This window comes from Mustela putorius, unplaced genomic scaffold (assembly GCF_011764305.1).
Source record: "Mustela putorius furo isolate JIRA1106 unplaced genomic scaffold, ASM1176430v1.1 tig00000145_pilon_pilon_pilon, whole genome shotgun sequence".
In the NCBI taxonomy this organism is placed as follows: domain Eukaryota; kingdom Metazoa; phylum Chordata; class Mammalia; order Carnivora; family Mustelidae; genus Mustela; species Mustela putorius.
This window is the reverse complement of record NW_025421294.1, coordinates 34,621,571-34,643,303: the sequence shown is the minus strand read 5'-3', so window position 1 is coordinate 34,643,303 and position 21,733 is coordinate 34,621,571. Positions and strand designations below refer to the sequence as shown.

At 44.9% G+C, this 21,733-nt stretch overlaps 2 protein-coding genes across 4 annotated transcripts in view; one reads left to right on the top strand and one right to left on the bottom strand.

Moving 5' to 3' along the window:
- The window catches only part of SIMC1 (SUMO interacting motifs containing 1), a 69,703-nt gene extending 62,945 nt beyond the window's left edge, over window positions 1–6,758 (top strand). For both annotated transcript variants that reach the window (XM_045075590.1, XM_045075589.1), the window contains one exon: window positions 5,463–6,758. In XM_045075590.1, the coding sequence (XP_044931525.1) occupies window positions 5,463–5,725 (263 nt within the window). In that variant the 3' untranslated portion in view covers window positions 5,726–6,758. The remainder of the gene's footprint in view (window positions 1–5,462) is intronic.
- Window positions 6,418–20,651, bottom strand: KIAA1191 (KIAA1191 ortholog). Of its 2 annotated transcripts, XM_004737559.3 has the most exons (9): window positions 20,432–20,651; window positions 19,276–19,392; window positions 18,932–19,018; window positions 16,290–16,468; window positions 12,694–12,820; window positions 10,249–10,373; window positions 8,282–8,388; window positions 7,948–8,090; window positions 6,418–7,841 (listed from the first exon to the last, which is right to left on the bottom strand). In XM_004737559.3, exons 3-9 carry the CDS (start codon window positions 18,957–18,959, stop codon window positions 7,633–7,635), a joined length of 918 nt encoding a protein of 305 aa, XP_004737616.1. In that variant the 5' UTR covers window positions 18,960–19,018; window positions 19,276–19,392; window positions 20,432–20,651; the 3' UTR covers window positions 6,418–7,632. The 2 variants fall into 2 exon arrangements, with proteins under 2 accessions (XP_004737616.1, XP_004737617.1); XM_004737560.3 differs by lacking the exon at window positions 18,932–19,018.
- Between the last annotated feature and the right edge of the window lie 1,082 nt (window positions 20,652–21,733).

The window sequence follows — 21,733 nt, the reverse complement described above, 5'->3', positions numbered from 1 at the left end:
ATATATATATATATTTTTAATTTATTATTTGACAGACAGAGATCACAAGTAGGCAGAGAGGCAGGCAGAGAGAGAGAGAGGAGGAAGCAGGCTCCCCACCAAGCAGAGAGCCCAACGCAGGGATTGATCCCAGGATCCTGGGATCATGACCGGAGCTGAAGGCAGAGGCTTTAACCCACTGAGCCACCCAGGCGCCCCCACATTTTATATTTACTTGCCATCATCATGTTGAGGTTGATTTTAGCTCAGTAATGGTACTGGAGAAGGTACAATGGCCCTTATACCCTTTTGGGCCTAAAACTGAGGAAGCTGTTGCAGAGAAATAAAAGAATACAGCACCGAATTTAAGACAGAAGGTCTGGGTTTGAATTCCAACTCCACCACTTACTCTGCTAACTTTATATCTCTAAACCTCATTTTCTTCTGTGGAGTGGGGATGGTAATATAGAACTTTTCAAGACTGATTGTTAATGGATGTGAGAAAAAATAGTGAGCACTCAGTCAGTGTTAGTGAAATCTCAGACTGCCTATTTGCCCAGCCTGGAGTAAGCTACGAGATCTTTACATTTCAGGCTCTTGTAACTAAAACTTAAAAGTGCATTTTCAGAGCACTTGGGTGGCTCAGTTGGTTAAGTGACTACCTTCGGCTCAGGTCATGATCCCAGAGTTCCAGGATCAAGTCCCACATTGGGCTCCCAGCTCCATGGGGAGTCTGCTTCTCCTTCTCATGCTCTCTCTCACTCTCTCTCTCCCTCAAATAAATTTTTTTTAAGTGCATTTTCAAGGCCATGACCTTTGTGGTTGTGTTGTTTGTGCATTTTTTAGCACCCTCAAAGAAAGGTACACGGACTTCTCAGAGCAAAGCCCCAGAGGCAAATTCCATGTTGTACTTAGCCTCATCAAGGTTTACATAATTGTTCTTTTGGAAATCAAACAGAAAGGTTAATATTCAAGCAGCTTGGTTTCACTGAAAGTTCACCTTTAACACTCCTGTTTTACTTCTGTTTTGCTTCCCAGGGAATACAGATGGTCCTTGGGCAATAGTAATTTAACATGGACATGGGACCCACTTTCATTTCAGAATATTTTTATGCTTCTAACAAGGGAGAGGAAAGCCGTAGACCAGTGCACATTGACCAAGAATAAATAGGTGTGTTCCAATGCTATTTTAGCCTTACCATCCTCTCCACTTTCTTTGGAGACCAAAAGTTAAGAAGGAGAAAAAATATTTGGAGCCAATAGTTTGGAAACACTGTCCTCCAAAGAAGACAGCTAAATGGTACTCTGAAAATATCAGTATCCCTGTCAATAGGCTTTTTACTGTGAGGGCTCTTTAGTCATCCCTGCCCTCTGCAAGTGGTCTAAGGACATCGTTGAAGGCATTTTGGGTCAGCCTGAGTTGTCCAACTCCGCAGGAAGGAGAAGAAGGGAAGAGGCTGGGCAGCCCAAGCTTGTCCTTTGTTTAGGGGAACATCTTAGCATGGGGGAAGAGAAGAAAGGCTAGGGAAATTCACACACCCTGGCATATGTAATTCAGTAACCTGGTGAAGGTATCATCCCCTTTTCATAGATGGGGAAACAAAAGGCTGAGGGAAAAGTATGTGCAGAGCCAGGATTCAAACCTAGGTCTGTTGCCAAAGTCTGTGTGCAGTGAAAACACAGTGGAAGGAATTACTGTTCTATGAAATCACTGGATGATATTAGAAGGTGAGAGTCTAAGGAATTTCCAACTCCCTGTTTTCTAAACTCTCTGTATATGGTTAAACTACTTTTGCATGGGGAAAACTATATCCCATACTTTGTAAATATTTCCAAAGAAGGCAGAGCAGCCCCGTGGAGCCATAGATGCTAGGCTGCCAGGTAAGCTCACATTCTCTGGCTGAGAGTAGCAGTCCCACCGCACCTCAGTTCCATAGCCATGCAGCTCAAGTGTGAGCCTCAGCGAAATTGCAAATTGCTTTATGCCATCAGTTTTCCTGGTATTTGTGAAATTTTTTTTTTTAAAGATTTTATTTATTTATTTGACAGAGAGAAATCACAAGTAGTCAGAGAGGCAGGCAGAGAGAGAGAGAGAGGAGGAAGTGGGCTCCCTGCTGAGCAGAGAGCCCCATGCGGGACTTGATCCCAGGACCCCGAGATCACGACCCGAGCCGAAGGCAGCGGCTTAACCCACTGAGCCACCCAGGTGCCCCGGTATTTGTGAATTATTAATGTCTCTTATTTTGAAACTATGAATGCTAGGAATTTTAACATACAGTATTTAAAGGAAGAAAAACATCTGCTTTTCCTGTATTCCACTTGGCTAGACAACTTGGGCAGGATGGCCTACAGAAGTCAGACCTCAGTTCATTTTGAGGAGAGACACACACAGCCTTTCTACAAGGAGCCCTATCCAGAGAGAAGAAAAAAAGCAGATGCAGGCAAGATCAGGTCAAGTCATATTCATCAAGGAAACAGATACAAAATACCTTCTGGGTGCCTGGCTCATTGGGAAAACTTCAGTGAATAAGACCAACACGCCACTGCCCTCACAGAGCTCACTATGAAGAGATTGACCCTAAACAAATAATCACATAAGTAACATATAATCACAGTTAAAATAAATGCTCTGAAGGAAAGGAGAAGTGCACAAAAAAGTGCACCTAATCTATTTTCGGAGGGACCTGCTCTGAAGAAGAAAGGCCTCTCTGAAGAAGTGATACTTCAGCTGAGCTAAGAAGTGCTGGTGGGGCGCCTGGGTGGCTCAGTCAGTTAAGCACTGCCTTCAGCTCAGGTCATGATCTCGGGGTCCCAGGATGGAGTTCCACACGGACTTCCTGCTGAGTGGGGCATCTGCTTCTCCCTCTGCCTCTGCCCCTCCCCTGCCCCCTCCACCCCCCCTTGCCCCCTCCACCCCCACTCATGCTCTCTCTCTCAAATAAATATATAAAATCTTTAAAACAAACAAACTGGGGTGACTGGGTGGCTCAGCGGGTTAAAGCCTCTGTCTTCAGCTCAGGTCGTGATCCCAGGGTTCTGGGATGGAACCCCGTGTTAGGCTCTCTGCTACACCGTGAGCCTGCTTCCTCCTCTCTCTCTGCCTGCCTCTCTGCCTACTTGTGATCTCTCTGTCAAATAAATAAATAAATTTTTTTTAAAAATTAAAAACAAAAAAACAGTACTGGTGTTAGCCAGACACATAGGGCAGAGTTTTCAAAAAAAACTAAAAATGGCATGTTTAAGGGCCCTGAGGCTAGAAGTTATTTAGTGAGTCTAAGGAACATAGAACAAGCTAGTAGTAAGATTGGAATGTAGAGAGCAAGGAGAAAATAGCAAGATGAAACTAGAATAGTAGTAGGGCCTTCTGGGCCATGTTAAGAAATGCCAACTCAATTCCAAGAGTGAAGAGAAGCCATCAAAGTGGTTTTGCGGGACGCCTGGGTGGCTCAGTTGGTTAAGCAGCTGCCTTCGGCTCAGGTCATGATCCCAGCGTCCTGGGATCGAGTCCCACATCGGGCTCCTTGCTCCGCAGGGAGCCTGCTTCTCCCTCTGACTCTTCCTTCCACTCTGTCTACCTGTGCTCGCTCTCACTCACTCTCTCTCTGACAAATAAATAAATAAAATCTTTAAAAAAAAAAAAAAGTGGTTTTGCATAAGGTTGCTCTGCCCTCAAGCTGAGTAGTTTGGTAGACCAGAGATGTGTGGGGGTGGGGCGTGGATAATGTTGGTGAGGGTGTGGGTTGTGTGCAGTAGGGAACGCAGTGAATGGGACAGAAGCACTTTGAAGATCAGTTTCTCAGGCCTTGGGTGACTGAGTGTGAAACGTGTCTCCAAGGTTCTACCATTGCAGACACGGACATAAATGAAGAAGGATCTACAGAGAAGATAAGCAAAGATAAAGAAGATACAGATCTACAGAGAAGTGGGGTGTGGCTGTTGTGGAGATTCCTATAGTGATGATGATGATGATGATAAAATAGTAATAGTTACCTCTAGGGGGCGCCTGGGTGGCTCAGTCAGTTGAACTTCTGACTCCCGTTTCTGCCCATGTCCTGAGCTCAGATCTGTGAGCTCATGCACCTCGCTGGGCTCTACACTCAGCATGGAGTCTGCTTGAGAGTCTGTCTCTTCCTCTCCCTCTGCCCCTCTCCCTCTCCCCTGCTAAAAATAAAATAAATAAATAAATAGCCTAATTTTAAAATGGTAATAATAATAGTTATCCATGGTAACCTGATCCAGGAACCTAACAGTAATACTATGAGCCAGAACATCTTGTATAAAGCATTGTGCTAAACCCTTTACATAAATCACTTCACACAGTTTACCAACAGCCTCTGATGTTAAGACCTCTCATGCCTACCGAAGCATTAAATCCAAGGCCTTGCCAACTGGAGCAGAATGGCTGAAGTCCACTTTCCCTTCTTCCTCCCCTCCTTTTTTATTTGTTATGGACTCGGCACTTTTTAGAATTTAATGTGTTTAATCCGTATTTGTCGTTATTTTTTATGATCATGCCCCAAACATAGCCAACCATGATCGTGCTGGCTTCTTTATCCTTTTGACGTATTCCCGTGTGTGTGTGTGTGTGTGTGTGTGTGTGTGTGTGTGTTTGCTTTCCTCCCACCTTGTTTTTAAGCATTCCTACTTTCTTATAAAAGATGTTCCAGGTCCACCTTATAATTTCCTTTTCGTGGTCCTAGAATCACCCTTTTCTCCCAAAAAATTCTGGTTTCTCTTAGTAGGGAGTGAGGAAGAGCATTTTAGAAATCAAGATCTGGGTGCTAAGTATGCTGATTACTACTGGGGTTCCTGCTTCTAGGCCCTCTGACAACAGAGCTAGTAAATTACATAATTTTTAAAGAACTAGGTGTTCATAACAATACCTCAATTTCCACTCCCTCAGAATTCTTCCTCTCCTCCTATTCCATAACTGAATCACTCTTCTCCCACAGCAAGAACCCCTATTTTAAACATGGATATATTTACTTGGTCTCTCATACAACATACACATATTGTAGTAATTCTGTTTGAAACAATTTTGTGTATGTTTTATGAGAGACCAACACTACAGTAAACTAAAAAGCTAATTCAATATTTCTTTGCAATTCTTCTTATACTCAGAATCAGTCTCCCAGAAGATATTAAAAACTCACATGGGTCTTTTTCAAGTGGTTATATTAAATTGAAGTATAGTTGTATTGTTTAATCTAGGTTCATTGCTTAAGTCGAAAAAGGGAAAAAACTAAGAGTTTTAATTTGTACAATTTTAATGTGTAAAACTTGAGGACCAGAGAGAACCAAGAACAGAAACCTTTTAAGAAATTGAGTGACCACAGATATTCAAATGGCCTTTGACTTATACTCCAGTAACTACCAGTTAAGTCTTTGCCTAGACCCTACCTGCTAAAATTGGAGTTCATCGTAAGTCGTAAAGGAATAAAAAGCAGTTCAGAAGATTCCACTGACTTTTTCCCCTCTTGCAGAGCACTTGCGGAGTTCAGTGATTGATCGGAAAGACTTAATCATCAAAAGGATTAAGCCCAAGCCCCAACAAGGGGATGACATCACAGCGGTGGATGTGGAGAGGCAGATCGAGGCCTTCCGTGGCCGCCTGACCCAGATGCTGGGGGAGCCGCTGGCACCCCAACTCCAAGACAAGGTGCACTTGTTGAAGCTCCTGCTCTTCTATGCCGCCGACTTGAACCCTGACACAGAGCCTCCTCCAAAGAACTGGAGCAACCCCTGAGGTCCTTCGAAGCACTGAACACCAAGAATACCTCCTGAACTCTAGCTCCAGCTACCTGGAAGTTCTAGAAGTATCTGAAGTAGTTAAAAATCTTACAGGACCAAACCTGTCTTATTTATCTGTAGGTTATAATGACTTTCTAACTCTTTAGTAAATATCTTTTTTTGATATTCTATCCTAGCCCATTCTCAGATATGGCTTAAATATACAAGGTGTATATATTTTTTCATAAATTATTTATCTATACTTTTTTTGAAACAGGTAATACTATATGCACTATATGTTTAACATTTCCTTTCAATATGTGAAAAAAGAATTCCTCTGCTGAACAAATTCGGACATCAGAGTATGTCATTTGAGGTACAGACAACCTGTTTCAGAAGAGAAAGAGAGACTCATTTCTCCCTGATGAAACACAAACATCTTCTATTAGAGCTGTTATATTGCCTATGAATTTGACTTTGTGGCCAGTCTATTAAGATCTAATGTAATGGGGGTGGGGGGTAGAAACAAAAGGACTGAGTGTATTACAAATAATTTGATGTTAAAAGGATACAATAAAAAGGCAATGGTTTTTCAAAATACCAAGTTTACCGTGCTTAGGTTCTATGGCTGTGAGTAGGCAGAACGTAAGAACAACTCTTAAACTAAAAAAAAAAAAAAAAAAAAAAAAACTATCCACATTTGAGAAAGCAGTTTAAGAAGTTTGTTTATTGTCAAAACAAATAAGAGATACAAGCATAACAGAAGACACAAATAAATTAATTATTTTGATCATTTTAGACTCCAGGGCTTCTCTATGGAAAGGTCAGCTCAGCTCCTTATGTACACATGATAGTATCCAAAAAAAACACAACAGTGGGAATTTGAGACCGCATTTAAGACAATGACTGAACACATACATGGTGAAGAGAAATAAAGTGGCGTTCTTAGTTCCTTCCCTCAGTAACTTACATATTTATAAAAGTATGCAGCTCTTTATTGGGGGCAATGATTTCATACAGAAAAATTTTAAATTCTTGCACTTCCCAGGGGGAAAAAAAAAAGTTTTATGCCTGACCTGAACAAGAAAATCAAAATAGGATGACGCTAGTTTCACGTGAACCTCAAGACTACCATCTAAATGTAGGTGCCGCCTTGTGCATACTTGAAAAAAGTTTAACATCTATTTATCTATACCAAACCAGTAGACTGAATTTTCTCCCTTAGGAAGTCTTCAATCAAATTGGAGATAAATTATTTTCATTTTAAAAGTGCAAAACAGAATATGCAAAACTAGTGTTTATTCTGTGAAACAGAAAAACGAAGCATCCCTCCCAATAGCACTGGCCAGAAGTGCTCTTGTAAGAAGTGGCTACAGGTGAGGTGACCCGGAAGGCTACCAAACACAAGAATGCTCCAGTTCCGGCCCAGGAAGTGGGGGGTCCCTGCCAAGTCTGGCCACCAAACAGATCTCAGGTCCCCCAGCTGACAAGACTGGAGCACACGGAAGTGCACAGTCATGAGGGTCAAAGTCTCAGCTAGTTCGGGCACAGCTTTACTCCATGACTAGGCCACGCACATGTTTACAGTGGTAAAGAAGTCGAGAAACCTAAGTTCCGGAACAACACAAACGTTATTTACCTAGTAAGCAATGATCAAAGTTCTTGTCTAAGGTAAATGATAACAAAAATGGTCATGAGATCCCCCATACATCACTTAAACCATATAACATGGTTTCTTCCACACAAGGATAAGCTTTGCACTAACATTTCTCAAAAACCAAGTATACCTCCAGCTCTAGCATTGGTTTAAGAGGTTTTAAAAGAAAAAAAAAAAAAAAAACCCTTTCCTATGTCAAAGCCAAGGTAAAAGGGGAGTTGGGTACAAGATACCCTCTATCCAGAGTTTCTGGAATACAAAGAGCTCTAGAAGCCAGTGGGTGTGAGCACATTTAAGTCACGGGGTTTGAGGTTATGGGTCCGTGCCTGTGGTTTCTTCCCTTCCATCACTGGGATGTCCATCTTTGGTGGCTTGAAGGTTGCTGGATCTTCGGCCATTCGGGTGGCCTGGACACGGATCAGTTCCATTGGAGAAGGCTTCTGGGCTCCTCTGTAAGCCTGGGTGGCAAAACCTCCTACAGAAGTAAACCAAAAAGCAAATTATTTCAAATTAGTAGGCAACCCCCAATGGACATGGTAAAATGCCATCCACATGGGTGTTTTTGGAAGGAGCTGCATTACCTGAATCAGACTTCTGGAGGGATCTCGGTCCAAAGAGGCTCCATTTATCTGCCATGTTTTTGTCCTTGTCCCCACCTGCAGAATCCATGGTGCCAGGATTTGGGCCAGGTAAGGCTGTGGAAGGACCAGAATTGAACCAGCCTCTGGAAGACAAAGAATAAGGCATACCATTATATCCTCTTCCTATGCCTCTAGAAGCATCTCATGCTGAGAGACGGAGAACTCCACTCCCCCTATTCCCCCGAAACCACTAGGCTTAAAGTCCACTTTCGTATGCAGCATTAGCTTTTCTAGAAGCACACTGCAGCTCGGGAGGCTCATGAGAAGGGCTCACCTGGACTTCTGTTTAGGGGAAGGGTGGGGGCTGCTGCTTGGGGTGGACTGAGCTGAGGCGGACTGCTTCTCTTCTCTCGTTATCTCTCCACTCTGTAGCTTTAGTTTCTGTCCAGATGGGTAAGAAGAGAAATTCTTTTAAAATGAAAGCAAATATAAAATAGCTCCTTTGGGTGTAAATAACATGGTTCACACTTCACTTCAACTTCAGGCAAAAGGAACCATGTTAGTACGTAGAATAATTTTGGATTATAGAACAGATATTCCTTGATTTTGCCATACTAGACAAAATTTCATCTTTAAGAAAATCTATTCATTCTACAACATATCTCAAACAGCTCTGTGCTAAATATCACACTAGAGCTTTTACTTTTGGAGAAGTAATTTTTCCATACTTGCCCAGTAAATGGAAGAACAAGAACTCAAGCTGGAGACATTGCAGGCCTTTTAAGTAGGGCCTTGAACTCTTAGGCTGCTTCTTCTACCAGGTACAAGCACTGACCTTCCCAGTGTCTTAAAGCCAAGAAGACTCAGGCATGCTATTCCTCTCCAGCTAAATGCTTTCTCTGTGGCGCCTGTCCCCTTCTCTCTCTCTTCCCTCCCACAGCCAGTGACTCTGGGTTCCCTGGGCATTGTAAACATGCCTCTGACATACAGACTAGCTGTCTAGAAAGAGAGAGACAAGTCAACCTCTCAGTTCTTCTAGATCAAGCCCCTGCCCCCACTGTCTCTGTGCTCCATGTCTAGTAAGTCCAAGCTATATTTCAAACAAATGAACATGTCTAAATGTTCTCAAACATGCACCATATCAATTTACATGAGATGGCATTTCAGCCATCCTCATGTTCTACTCGTGTGGCCAAGATGCAGAAAATGAGCCAAAGTCAGAACTGCCCAACTAAGGAATTCTGACTCACACCTCGCCTGGGAAGTTCTCAAAGACTGAGAGTACCCCTCTCCAGAAGTTTCTGTCGTCTGAGAGATTGAGCTGGTCACCAACCCAACCTTGATCCCCTGCGGCAGTGGTTTCTAAACTTAGAATGCAAAGAATCATCTGAGATGTTCACTGTGAAATGCAAACAGTCCACAATGTCTTCTATCCTTGGCCATGGGCCACCAGATCCGTATTATTGCAGAGCCTTCTATATGTTGTGTATTGGGAGCCCCTTCAGGATCCAGACTCTCAGACAACTTTGGAATATGGGGGGAAAAACACCAGGAAATAGGGAAACAGGAGACCTGAGTTCTAGTACTATGACTGGTTAAATATATGACATTGGATTGGTCTCTGCATTTATAAGATATAAACAATAGTATCTACCTCCAGGATCAATACAAAGATTAAGTGTATGCAAGTACCTCACAGATCACTATGAAGTACCAACTGGCATTCTGCGACAGAAAATGCCTTGAAACTACGTCATCCGTCGACTGTTTGGTTGTTATTGACCTTACCAAAAATCATTCTTCACTCGTTTACAATTTTAGAAATGAAAAGGCAGAAACATTTCCATTCTACATCTGATTTTAATTTTGTAAAAAGGAAACACAGAGCATGATCTTCCTTTCCCGCTAAAGTGTGACCTCTGTTAACATTACCTGGTTCTCCTTTCTCCCTCAAAGTTGGTCACTCTGGTACACCAAGTACCCGCTTTGTGGGCCCTAATGTGCTCACACACAGCATACCTATAAGCTCCAAGTCTCAGCTGCTCCTCCTAACCATAAGGAAACAAAGCAGATCCCCCCACTTTATAGACAGGTAAGCAGAAACCACAGACTAAGAGCCCTGGAGCTTTCAAACAGAAAGCACCCCCACATGGGACTAAACCAGAGCTGAAATGCTCACCTAATGCTTTCCACTGCTCTCCACATCCCCCAGCTAAGCAAGCCAGTAACATCTAAGCCACAGCCGCACCTCAAGCTATGAACAGGGAGGGCTTTTTTAAAGTTCCTAAGAAACAAGCTTACGTGGAGCGCTTCTGCCACTCGAAGGTACTTGGTCTCCTCGGTGGTAAGGCCCTTGTGGGGTGTGTAGCCAGCATCGCTCAGCCCTGCCTGCTGCTCAAAACGCTGAATGCTCTCCTGGGTCTGTTCTGGGAACAGAGGAGATGATGGTCATACCCATCCCCCCTCCCACCACAAACTGGGCGAGTTCAACACAGACAGCCACTCTTCTCCCCAGAAGCAAGAGACCAACCACACTGACCACCTGAGGAAGAGGGGTTCCCCAGACAAGCATCACAGCAGTAATGCTGAACCTTGTACAAAAGTTCTCTAATGAGAAGGAAGCCCTCCCTTACACCATGCTAAGAACAGATTACTCCTGAAGGGAGTGTCAGGTAACCTCCAGGGAAACACTCCTCACCCTCCTTTACTTGTGCACTGACATTTTCTTCGTACTGAGAAACTCAGCATGGAGAAGGCAGCTGACATTCCGGAAAGTCCAAGTTCTCCAAGTGCAAAGCTTCCTCAGCTTCAACTCACCACCCACACATAGACTTCCACCAAAGAGAAACGTGCCACATTTTGGCTGCGTGGCACCAACATGCCAAGGAGATCCAAACCACAGAGAACATGCCTTGGACTGGCCAATGTTTCTCATGTATGAGTTCTGCCATCCCAGCACCTGGCGTAACAGACAGGCCGAACTCAGTGTTAGCTCAGTCTGGCCTGACAGCTCACCAGTAAGTCAGTGAGCCTGTGGAATGGCAGACAGCTGCATTTTTGCTTCCACGGCACCCACACTACGTAATCCACCCCTTCACACAGGAATGTGGCGGCTGTGGACCCAAAGCCTAGATGCTAGATGTCCTTTATGACTTAGTCATTCCCCTCCGAAGGAACTCTTTTATGATCATTAGAAATCGAAGCAAAGGGAAAAAAATGCATCAAGATGTTTTCCAGTCTTACCAGGTAGCCACCTGAAGATGCAAAAAGCAGGAAAGGATTTAATGAGTACCAGGATTTTAAATTCAAGTTATTTTTTTGTTTTTAATTTAAGACCAGAGCAACAAAGTTCATGGAAATACTAGTTAAGAAAAATAGGATGGGGGACGCCTGGGTGGCTCAGTTGGTTAAGCAGCTGCCTTCGGCTCGGGTCATGATCCCAGCGTCCTGGGATCGAGTCCCACATCGGGCTCCTTGCTCTGCAGGGAGCCTGCTTCTCCCTCTGATTCTGCCTTCCACCCTGTCTGCCTGTGCTTGCTCTCGCTCTCTCTCTGACAAATAAATAAATAAAATCTTTAAAAAAAAAAAAAGAAAGAAAAATAGGATGGTATGTCTACTCTACCTGTGACCATATAAAAATACATTTAAAAGTGGAAGCAACGAGACCAGGCAAGTGTCTGAGTGACACAGCACACTGGGCTGCCAGCACATTCCGTACAGTGAGGGACAGTGTTTTCAATGACCAAGTGACCCTGTACTAAGAGAGCGTAGGCTGAGCTCTCGAGCCCTGCCACAGTATGTCCTCAAGCTGGCAACACACAGGGAGTTATCTGCCGAGTCCAGTGGTCCTTTACGTTGGAAAAAACAAGAGTCTGAGTAAGAGTCTGGACTCTTAGTTCTTCAGTGAATTCTCCAGGACTGCCCGAGACAAGCAGATGCCCTCCTGGAGCGGATGAACAAGAGCTTCTGACCTGGAAACTGAGCCAACCAAAGCACCTCTATGTGCCACGTGAGCTACTGCAGACAGGCAGGGCTGCGCATCTGATAGATGGTAACTTCCCACAGCTTCCAGAAGCGCCCTCCAGAACTGACAAGTTCCCTTAATTTGTTACAAGGTTTTAAAAGAGAGGAAGAAAAAAAAAAAAAAGGGAAGAAAAAGAAAAGCAAGCTCTCTTATTCCTGGTCTCATTAGAACCGCAAACCACACATTCTTAAGGCGAAAGACGCTTGAGGCACCAAACTTGCCTCAGGTCCAGAAAGAGAAACAACTTGGAGCCTTTCAATTAAACAAAAAAAAAAAAAGAAGAAGAAAAAGAAGTAGTAGTAGTGCAGGCAGGGCAGGTGGGAGATGCTATGGTGTGTCTCCTTCTCCAGGACGGACTGGGAGTCATGGCAGTGGCTCACAGCCACCAAGCACCAGATTCCTTACTTCATGGAGAGGGAAACAGCCTCAAGAGTTAAGTCATTTGCCCAATGCCACACTGACACATACGGGAAAGTAAGACCATCACCGACAGAGCAACGAGAGGGAACCTAAATTAACCGAGATGATTCATATAGGGCCAATCTTCCACCTAAATGCATCTCCAGCACCGGTGTGTCAGCGACCACGCTGACAAGCGCCAGGCTGTCAGGCCAAGTCATGCAAAGGTGCAGACGCTGCGCCATCCCCCAGAGCCAGCTTGCAGGAAGCCCCAACTCCTCCCACCCCCATGGCCCTCTATTCTGAGGATGCAAAGTGCTTACTTGTGATCAGAGAGTTCATGATGACATGAGTCGCTTTAGCCTTCACCACAGGGGCCTTGTCCGCACCGTCAGTGGCCGATGACAGGGTCACGGCAGGGGAAGAGACACTGGCCTCCCCTTCCTCCACCTGTTCAAGAGAGGTAAGGAGGCACTTAAGCTGGGCAGGGGAGTCACACAACCAGATTTACTCCTTTGGGGAAGAAGTACTGAACTAGGGTGCCTGGGTGGCTCAGTGGGTTAAGCCCCTGCCTTCAGCTCGGGTCATGATCCCAGGGTCCTGGGATGGAGTCCCGCATGGGGCTCTCTGCTCAGCGGGGAGCCTGCTTCCCCTGCCTCTCTACCTGCTTGTGATCTCTCTCTCTGTCAAATAAGTAAATAAAATCTTAAAAAAAAAAAAAGTACTGAACTACCTTTCATCTGATACATAAAGAAATAGCTGAAGGGGGGTTGGCTGTCTCCAACTAATTACATAGGTATTATCTTTAGTGACAACACACAAAGACATTATAAGCACAGTGTGAATCTATAAACATGGGAAAGCCAGAATTTGAAACTCTTGAGGTCTACTACCTTCCCAGCCCCTGTCTGTCCAATATCCTATACTACTGTGTCCCTAAGAATGCAAAAGAAACTCTTATTACTAAGCCCTGACCATGTACCAGGCACTGTGCTGGCTTTTGCTTCATCACTACATTTACTAAGTGGTTCTCGAACTTTGCTGAGCATCAAAATCCCACAGGAGGACTTGTTAAACAGACTGCTGGCCACAGCCCAGAGCTGATTCGGTGCGAGGGGAGGATGCAGCTCAAGAATTCATGTTTCTAACAAATTCCCAGGTGATGCTAATGCTACTGGTGCCCAAGACCAAAAGGTTCAATAGTCTTTTAACACAAACCAAAATAATGATCATGATCATGATCATCATCATCATCTAAGTAGCTCCCAGTCTTTCACATGAAAGAACTGAGACATAGCACCTTCTGTCATCTAAACACTGGACACTAGGCTCAGGAGTAGCAGGGGGAAAAAACTGTGTTTATTCCGTTCTCTGCTTCTCCAAAGGAATTGAGGAAAAAGATGGTCCAAAAGGAAGACAGCAGAATAAAGTCCTGAAATGCTGCAACCCTGTTACAAAATAGGATTTACATCTTTTAGCTGTAACCCTACTTGAATAAAAGGGATCTCTGCTTCCTTACTTGCAGCGTGGTTGTGTTTGGGAATGGAGCATCAGGACTAAAAGAATGCATGTAATGAGGGGCACCTGGGTGGCTCAGTGGGTTAAAGCCTCTGCCTTCGGCTCAGGTCATGATCCCAGGGTCCTGGGATCGAGCCCCGCATCGGGCTCTCTGCTCAGTGCAGAGCCTGCTTCTCTCTCTCTCTCTGCCTGCCTCTCTGCCTACTTGTGATCTCTGTCTGTCAAATAAATAAATAAATAAAATATTTAAAAAAAAAAAAAAAAAAAGAATGCATGTAATGAGTCAAGCCAAGCTTTCCTCTGAGAGAGCAGCTGTTCCAAACTGTCAACGGTTCCAGCTAGGGCACGAGAGAAAACTGGAAGCCCATCCCTTGCCCAGTGGAATAAGCAGCAGCCTTTACCATGAAATGCGTGTGCTCCGCCAAAGCACTCTAAGAAGCCAAGCTTGGGGCGCCTGGGTGACTGAGTCGCTTAAGCATCTGACTCTTGGTTTTGGCTCAGGTCATGGTCTCAGGATCACGAGATCAAGTCCAGCTCCATCAGCATTGAGTCTGCCTGAAACACACTCTCCCTCTGCCCCTCCCCCCACTCATGCCTCTCTCTCTAAAATAAATAAAATCTTTAGGGAAAAAAAAGGAAGAAGCCATGCTTGTTTTCTGCCCTTGTCCCTTGAGTCTGCTGCTCTGGCCTCGCAGCCAGGCTGCCAGGCCCCTTCTCCCCAGCACTACCTGGACTTTCAACACTGAATGGTTTCTCTTCAACAAATGACTGGGTCAGATTTCCGTAGATAACTGATCTAGAAAACTTCCCCCAGAGCTGTAGGGGACGCTTTCGTAGAAAGAAGCTCCCTATTTTGAGAGCTTCCTGGGCAAGGGAAGGGGGCCTCATTGGAAAGGAAGGATTAAATACAGCTCTACCAAGTGAAAGTTTAGTAAGGAGCCAGGAGTCACACTACCCAGTATATCAAGCCTTCTAATCTTCTTCTATGTAATCCCCACAACACGTCCATGCCATAAAGTATTCTCAGCTCTCAGATGAGAAACACTGTGACTCAGGGGCAAAGCTGTGTCCCCCAGGTCATTGCTAGTACACAGTCCCTTAGGGGATTCACACCCAAGTCTGCTTGAGCAGCTGGTTACTGTGTACTTCCTGCCATGCCCTAAGCTGTCACGGGGCTCAAAGTTCAGTGAAACTAGCTGCAGGTTAAATGGCCTCATGGAACTTGGCGGGCCTAGTTTATTCAGGCATGCCTGGTGGCTGGAGAGTCAGAGGTGAGGGAGACACACAGCCCCTGCAGTCAGGAAGCAAGTCTGCCACAAGCATGTGAGAACCTATGAGGCCAAACTGCACAAAAGCGCTGGAGAGCAGATCAAGGTGCAGTTAGGGTGTATGTGTGGGTGTGTATGTGTGGGTGTGGGTGTGTGTGTGGTGGGCCTTAGGAAAAATGCAGCCTTTTTTTTTAAGATTTTATTTATTTAGTTATTTATTTGAGAGAGAGAGAGAGAGACAGAGAGCGACCATAAGCAGGAAAGCAGAATGCAGAGGGAGAAGCAGATACCCCACTGAGCAGGGAGCTCCATGTGGGGCCTGATCCCAGGACCCTGGGATCATGACCTGACTCAAAGGCAGACTCTTAACCAACTGAGCCACCCAGTTACCCGAAAGAAGAAGCTTTTACGGAAGATGGCAGTGGAAAGAGGCATCTATCTGAGGCAGGAGGAACAGCATGAGGAATAGCACAGCATGTGTTCAGAAAAGAGCCAATTTTCCCCCCGTCACCCAATGAAGATTTTTTTAGAAACCCACTTTATGCCAGGTCCTCTGTTAGGTACTGCCGATGGGAGTACAAAATGGGCCATGGCCCTGACCTCAAAAAGCTAATGGGAGGTGATAAAGTAATGTAGGGATTACAACAAGGGTCTGCGGTATAGGGAAGAGCTCAAAGGGAAAGGTAGTAGTCTTATCGGGAGGATGGAAGAAAACCCTCACAGAAAAGACGTCTGAGCTGAGACTTAAAGGATACCACTTATCAGGCAGCTGGAGTGAGAAGAGGGGTAAAAGAACAGGATTGGGACTATAAACATGCCAGGCAACGAGCAGTGTGACACCAGACTTAGAGGCGTAAGATACTCAGTAAGTGCAAGAAATCTTAAATAATTTGCGTGGTTGGATCACCCGGCAGAGGGATGACACAGAAGAGTCTCAGGTAGCAGACATGACCATTCTCATTTGAATTCACAAGAAAAAAAAAAGCCCACCAACTCCAGCTGAGGCACTGAACACATACAAGAATTGGTGACCGCCCAATTCTGTGAGGGCCAGAGCCACTGAAGGCTTCTGGAGCAGAGGAAGGAAAACAAAGAGGTCAGGCTTGCCAGAAGCAGTCAGTGGCGTCAGGTACCTTGGCGAGGTGCTGATACTTGCGCTCTGGAATCACTGGCTTCCAGGGGATGCTGCCCATGTCCGATGGAGGAGGAGTCATGGGTGTAGGGTCCTCAAGGGCATCATCATAGCTGAATGCCCGGCGGTACATCCCGATGGGCAGGGACATCTTGCCTAGAGGCCCACTAGGCCCAAGAGCTAAGAACAGAGATACCTGTCAGGACAGGTTCAGCAGTTGAACACGCTAATATCTTTAAATTCATCTCTAGGCAGGAAAGCTCTGAAACACTTATTCTTGGACAGAGCCATAGCTCATTCTGGAATAGCTAATCCACTCAAGGAAAAGTAACAGTACTAAGTCCTTTCTTTATGAAGGACACCTTGAATTCTCCACTTTACCCCATTCAAAAGCCCTAATCCATTTTTATGGAGTAGAATAACAAAGTTCAATTTAAATTTACTTGAGCAAACTCATACAACTTCAAAGTACAGTTTGGAATCAAAATCTAAACCTATCTGACTTCAAAGCTTATGTTCTTTATGCCACAGAAGCCACCCCACACAATGCCAAGGTTCTCAATTCACGCAGGACTAAAGATATGAAGTTGTTGATCCCATTTTATAGATAAGGAAACTTAGCTCCAGCGGTATAAAGTGATTTGCCAAAGCTCATACAGAAAGTAGCCAGCGGGGGCTCAACTGCAAATCTTCTGCCTTCCCTATCTAACTCTACCAAAACAAAACAAAACACAAAACAAAAACCCAAAAACAAAAGTGCTATTACAAGAAATATTTAAAACAATTTGCTGTCCAGTGTCACCTCTAGTTTCAAGTATTCTGTATGATTTAAACACAGAGCCAATTTCCGTCACTGAAATTGTTGGCAACCACTCTCACTGAACGCTGGCAGGCGCTCCTGCCATTCCAGTTCACTGGAAAGGACTGGCGGAATGTCCCGCAGTGACGCAGGCACCCCACTTCAAGGGCACTCTCAGTTCTGCCAGGCCAGGGAGCAAAGTTCATTTTGCTTGCCCGCTAATCCTTTTATAGCAGAACATCAGTCCAGATCCTGCCTTCAGCATGTTTTCCTGCTTAAAATTATACCATAACTCTCTAAGGCATCAACTTCAATGGCAGTAAGTCCCAAACCCACAAAGACACTTCATTTAAACAGCAAGGGGAACAAGCAGCTATTATTTTTATTACTATTAATAATAATTACTAACAAATCCATAGAAATAAAGAACTGGTGGTTGCCAAGGACTGGCACGGGACAGATAAGGAGTCATTGCTAATGGGCACAGGCTTTTCTTTTTGGAGTGATACAATGTTCTGGAATTAGATGGTAGTGATGGTTGTACAACCATAGGAATATACTATATTATACTATAGTATAGTATAGTAGTATAGTATATACTATACTATACAACCATGGGAATATACTAAACATCACAAAATTGTTCACTTTAAATGGGAATTTTATATGACATTTGTATTCTCTCAATTAAAACAAAGGCATCAGCAAAGAATGATTACCAAATACCTCTCCTTGCTGGCCAGCCACAGCCCTCGTCTTACCTGATCCTCAGTAAGTAGTTATTCTTCCCATTTTCCAGCTCAGGAAACTAAGCATAGGTTTTAAGTGACACCCGGCATAACAGATCTAAGCCAGTGCTCACATTCTACAGGCAATACTCCGCACTCCCCACACTACAACGCTTTAACCTTCTGAGCATAACTCTATGGCCCAGGGGGTTACAGGGAGTTTATGGTAACCACAGCAACAGTGAAAGACAAACTAAAACACAAACGGATGATGTCAGAGACGAGAGATGGATACACATCAGGAGACATGGGGGAAATGCCCCTATTAATCCACTTAATTTGGAAGCAATTTTGAAATATCCTAAAGCCTCCTCCCAGCAGCCATCTGACAGCCCTCCTAAAAATAATAAAGCCAGCTAAAATTCAGTAGGTAATATACTCCTACAGACAGAGACAAAAAAAATTGAGCAGTAAATATATATTCATCATTAAATTTTAACTCAATTTCCACGTATGTAATGCTTATCTTCAGAGCAACCTTGAGAGAGAGGCACTATCTTTACTGAGAATCAGAATTTGAGTGATGCAGATTTCATTAAAAATCACTGGCCCTTCCCACTAAAACAGTCCTGGGAGGGATCAATGACTTCAGTAACGCAGAAAGTATTGCCCTACACAGACCCAGGATTCATTAAACGTTACCGTGAGCATTTTCCTAATTCCCCAAGTTTAATCTGCCTTTCGATCAGGCTGGAGACGTTTTGCCCAGACCTCTGTTCTGCCTACCCCCAATCCCCTCCAAAAAGGGGAATACGTACGTATTACAAGAACTACACAACTTATTCTGTATTCTTATTTGATATCTGTAGGAAAGTGACAAATCTGGCATAACTTTAAGTATGAAATGACTGTTCTCTTTCAGTTTAGGGTTTGGGTTCATACACTGCCTGGGTGGTTAATAAAATAATGTTTAAATGATGCCAATCTATTAGATTTAAATACTTGCCTGGTGGCAGAAAGTAACCACTAATACACGGTTGAGGAAAAAAAGTGGTTTCTATTTAGCTTAAAACATTAAGGGCAAAGTAAGACTTTATCAAAAAGAATTAAGTTTACCAGGCACTTCTGGTTGTCTCGAAGCCATTGAAAGACTGGGATCCAGATGCTTTTTCTATATAGAATTCGGAGCTGAGTCCCTGCCACCTAATAAAAATAACAAAGGGCATTTTCTTACAGTGAACACCAAAGAATAGCTCCAGTGCTGTTCTTTTGACAGGCACACAGAGTTTTATGGCTTGTTTACACCGCTGAAGCACACATAAAAGAGCCAATGGGTGACAAACGTGCCAAAGGAGATTAAGAAAATTTTTTTAAGGAGAAAATCAAAGGTCTCACCTGTGGCTGATATTAACACCTGTGATATGACAAAGACACTATAAGTGGTAGAAAGGTCACCTTACCAGAGTGAAATGATGTGATGATTGATTATGATGACAAACAGGTATTAACGAGGAACATTGTCCAGCTGCTGCACATTAGTAAAGCTGTTCAGGAAGAGTCCATCCATTTCAGAGGTTCTAAGAGTGACAAACAACTAGCATTGGTATAGCCCTTCAGAGTCTGCCAAACACCTTCCTGACCTTCATGTATTCCCCACAACCTTGCAAGAGTGATAATACACATCATTTTTAAGTAAGTTAGGACTTACTTAACCAACTGTAAGATGCTATTTACCATAATGGGTAAATCCATCCTTTGTTGCTAACACTAATACTCCTAGGGGTTTTAGACAACACTTATCTTGTGTTTTAACCCTGCCACAACTCTGCAAGGCACGTATTATGTATCCCCTAAAATTTTAAAAGAAGGAAACTAAAAATCAAGAGATGTGATTATGTGATTTATCCAAGGTCACAGATAAGTAGCCGATCTGCAAGGCTTCACCCCCATTTTTAGGGGTATTAAAATAAAGCCCTGAAAAAGCCAAGTTATTTGCTTTTCAGCTTGCAACACTGTCCCCTCCACCTGATTAAGTTCAGGGGACAAACTAGTTAGTTCTTCATTAAAGAGCATCGTAGAAACCAAAGTTCAGCCATCCTCCGGGTCCAGGAAGCATTCCGACCCACATACATCCTTTCCACTTCCCTTTCCCTTTCCCTGTTCCCACTCCCCCGCAGAGCTCACGCGACTCCACGGAATACGGAACAGAGCCACCAGGATTTGAAAGGCCAGGTCTGACCCAACCCCACTCCCACCCGGCGAGACTAAGGAAAAGATTAAGGCCCGGCCCTGGCACAAGCTGAAGGTCCTCCGAGGGCAGGGCAAGGCGGAGGCATAGGGGTGAGGGCGAAGAGGTCCCGGCCTAGGTCAATCTGAGGAAGCCGGGTACAGGGGATGCAGGGGGACCCGCAGAGAGAAGTCCCACTGGGAGACCCCAGAAGGCGGGACAGGAGAGGCAAGGGGAAGTCGGGCCGAGGTCTGCGTCTGGGGAAGAAAGAAAGGAGAGGGACCGAGAGGCCCCGGGTCGGCTCCTTGGTGAAGGATCCAGAGACGCGCCCCTTCGGATGCTCGAAGGACAGAGCCCCAAGGAGGTCCAGGCCCCGTCCGTCTGATTACCTGTTCTTCCGCCGCCGCGAGGCTGCCTGCGGCCCGAGCTCTGGCACTAAAGAGGCTCTGAGGACCCACGTCTCACGAGACGCTGCGGCGCAGTATGGACCCAAGCCATGGTGTGAGCAGCGTTATGCCGGTGGCAACACCGAAGGCCCCAGGTACCAACAAGGGAACACAGGCCGCCGGGCCAGCCGGCAGCTTTTCCGTAAAGCTTTCCGAGGTCTCTTCACATCACGCGAGACTTGGCCCAAGAGGCCCTCAGGGCATGCTGGGAGCTGTAGTCCAAGGTCGGGAAGGCTCCGCGACTTCATTTGCAGGGTGAGTTGGGGGACTAGTTCCGAGTGTAGAACCAGCCAACTCCCTGACGAAAAGCCACCCTTTTCCACCATCCTCTGCCTTGGTCCGCGACAGGCTGAGGAAGATGGAGATGGCACTGCAAAGTGACACCCTCAAACCCGTTTCGCGGAGGTGAATTTGGGGCCCAGAGAGATGAGACCTCACGTGACCGAGAAGAGGTAAAGTGAGCAGGCACCCCCTTCCAGAAACAGCTGGGTTAGGCAGGGTTCATACTAACAGCACAACCGAGGAGCGCCTGCTCTCCTTTCGGTGACGTGGTCCTAATATCATTTCCCTTTTACACTAAGAAAAGTGACACTTGGAGAGATGACATATCAAATGTCACATCCCGAAGGAAGAAATCTTTTTCCCCCCTAATGTGTTTACAAATATGACAAAACAACAAGGTTGAGGAAGTAAAAGAAGATGAAAAAAGAAATCTATCCCCTTTTCTTTTTGCTTGTTTGTTTTTTTCAAAGATTTTATTTATTTGACAGAGAGATCATAAGTAGGCAGAGAGGGAGGCAGAGAGAGAGAGGGGGAAGCAGGCTCCCCTCTTAGCAGAGAGCCCGATGCGGGACTGGATCCCAGGACCCTGAGACCGTGATCTGAGCTGAAGGCAGAGGCTTAACCCACTGAGCCACCCAGGCTCCCCTATCCCCGTTTCTACCCCACGTCCAAAGCTTGTCGTCAGGGCTCATCTCAGGGGGCCTCTGAGGACTGAAGGTGGATCTCTCGTTTGGACTCTGCCTGGGACCTTTGCTGGGCCTACTGGAAGGCCCCACAAGCTTTGCTCCTGCAACTTTAAACTTTGAGTGCCATTACCAAACAACAGTGCTTGAGCGCACCATGAATCCAAGTCTTTTATGATTCTAGAATTAGTTTATGAAAAGCACAATTACACTGCAGTGTGACTTTTATTTATTTATTTATTTATTTATTTATTTATTTATTTATTTGCAGTGTGATTTT

Excerpts from the sequence above, each read along its gene's own strand:
- KIAA1191 (XM_004737559.3), bottom strand. The coding sequence starts at position 18,959 with ATGGCTTCGAGACAACCAGAAGTGCCTG. Across the intron at positions 16,469-18,931 it reads GAGACAACCAGAAGTGCCTG|CTCTTGGGCCTAGTGGGCCT; the intron begins GTAAACTTAATT and ends CTCTGTTCTTAG. Across the intron at positions 8,091-8,281 it reads TCCCCTAAACAGAAGTCCAG|AGGCTGGTTCAATTCTGGTC; the intron begins GTGAGCCCTTCT and ends TTTGTCTTCCAG.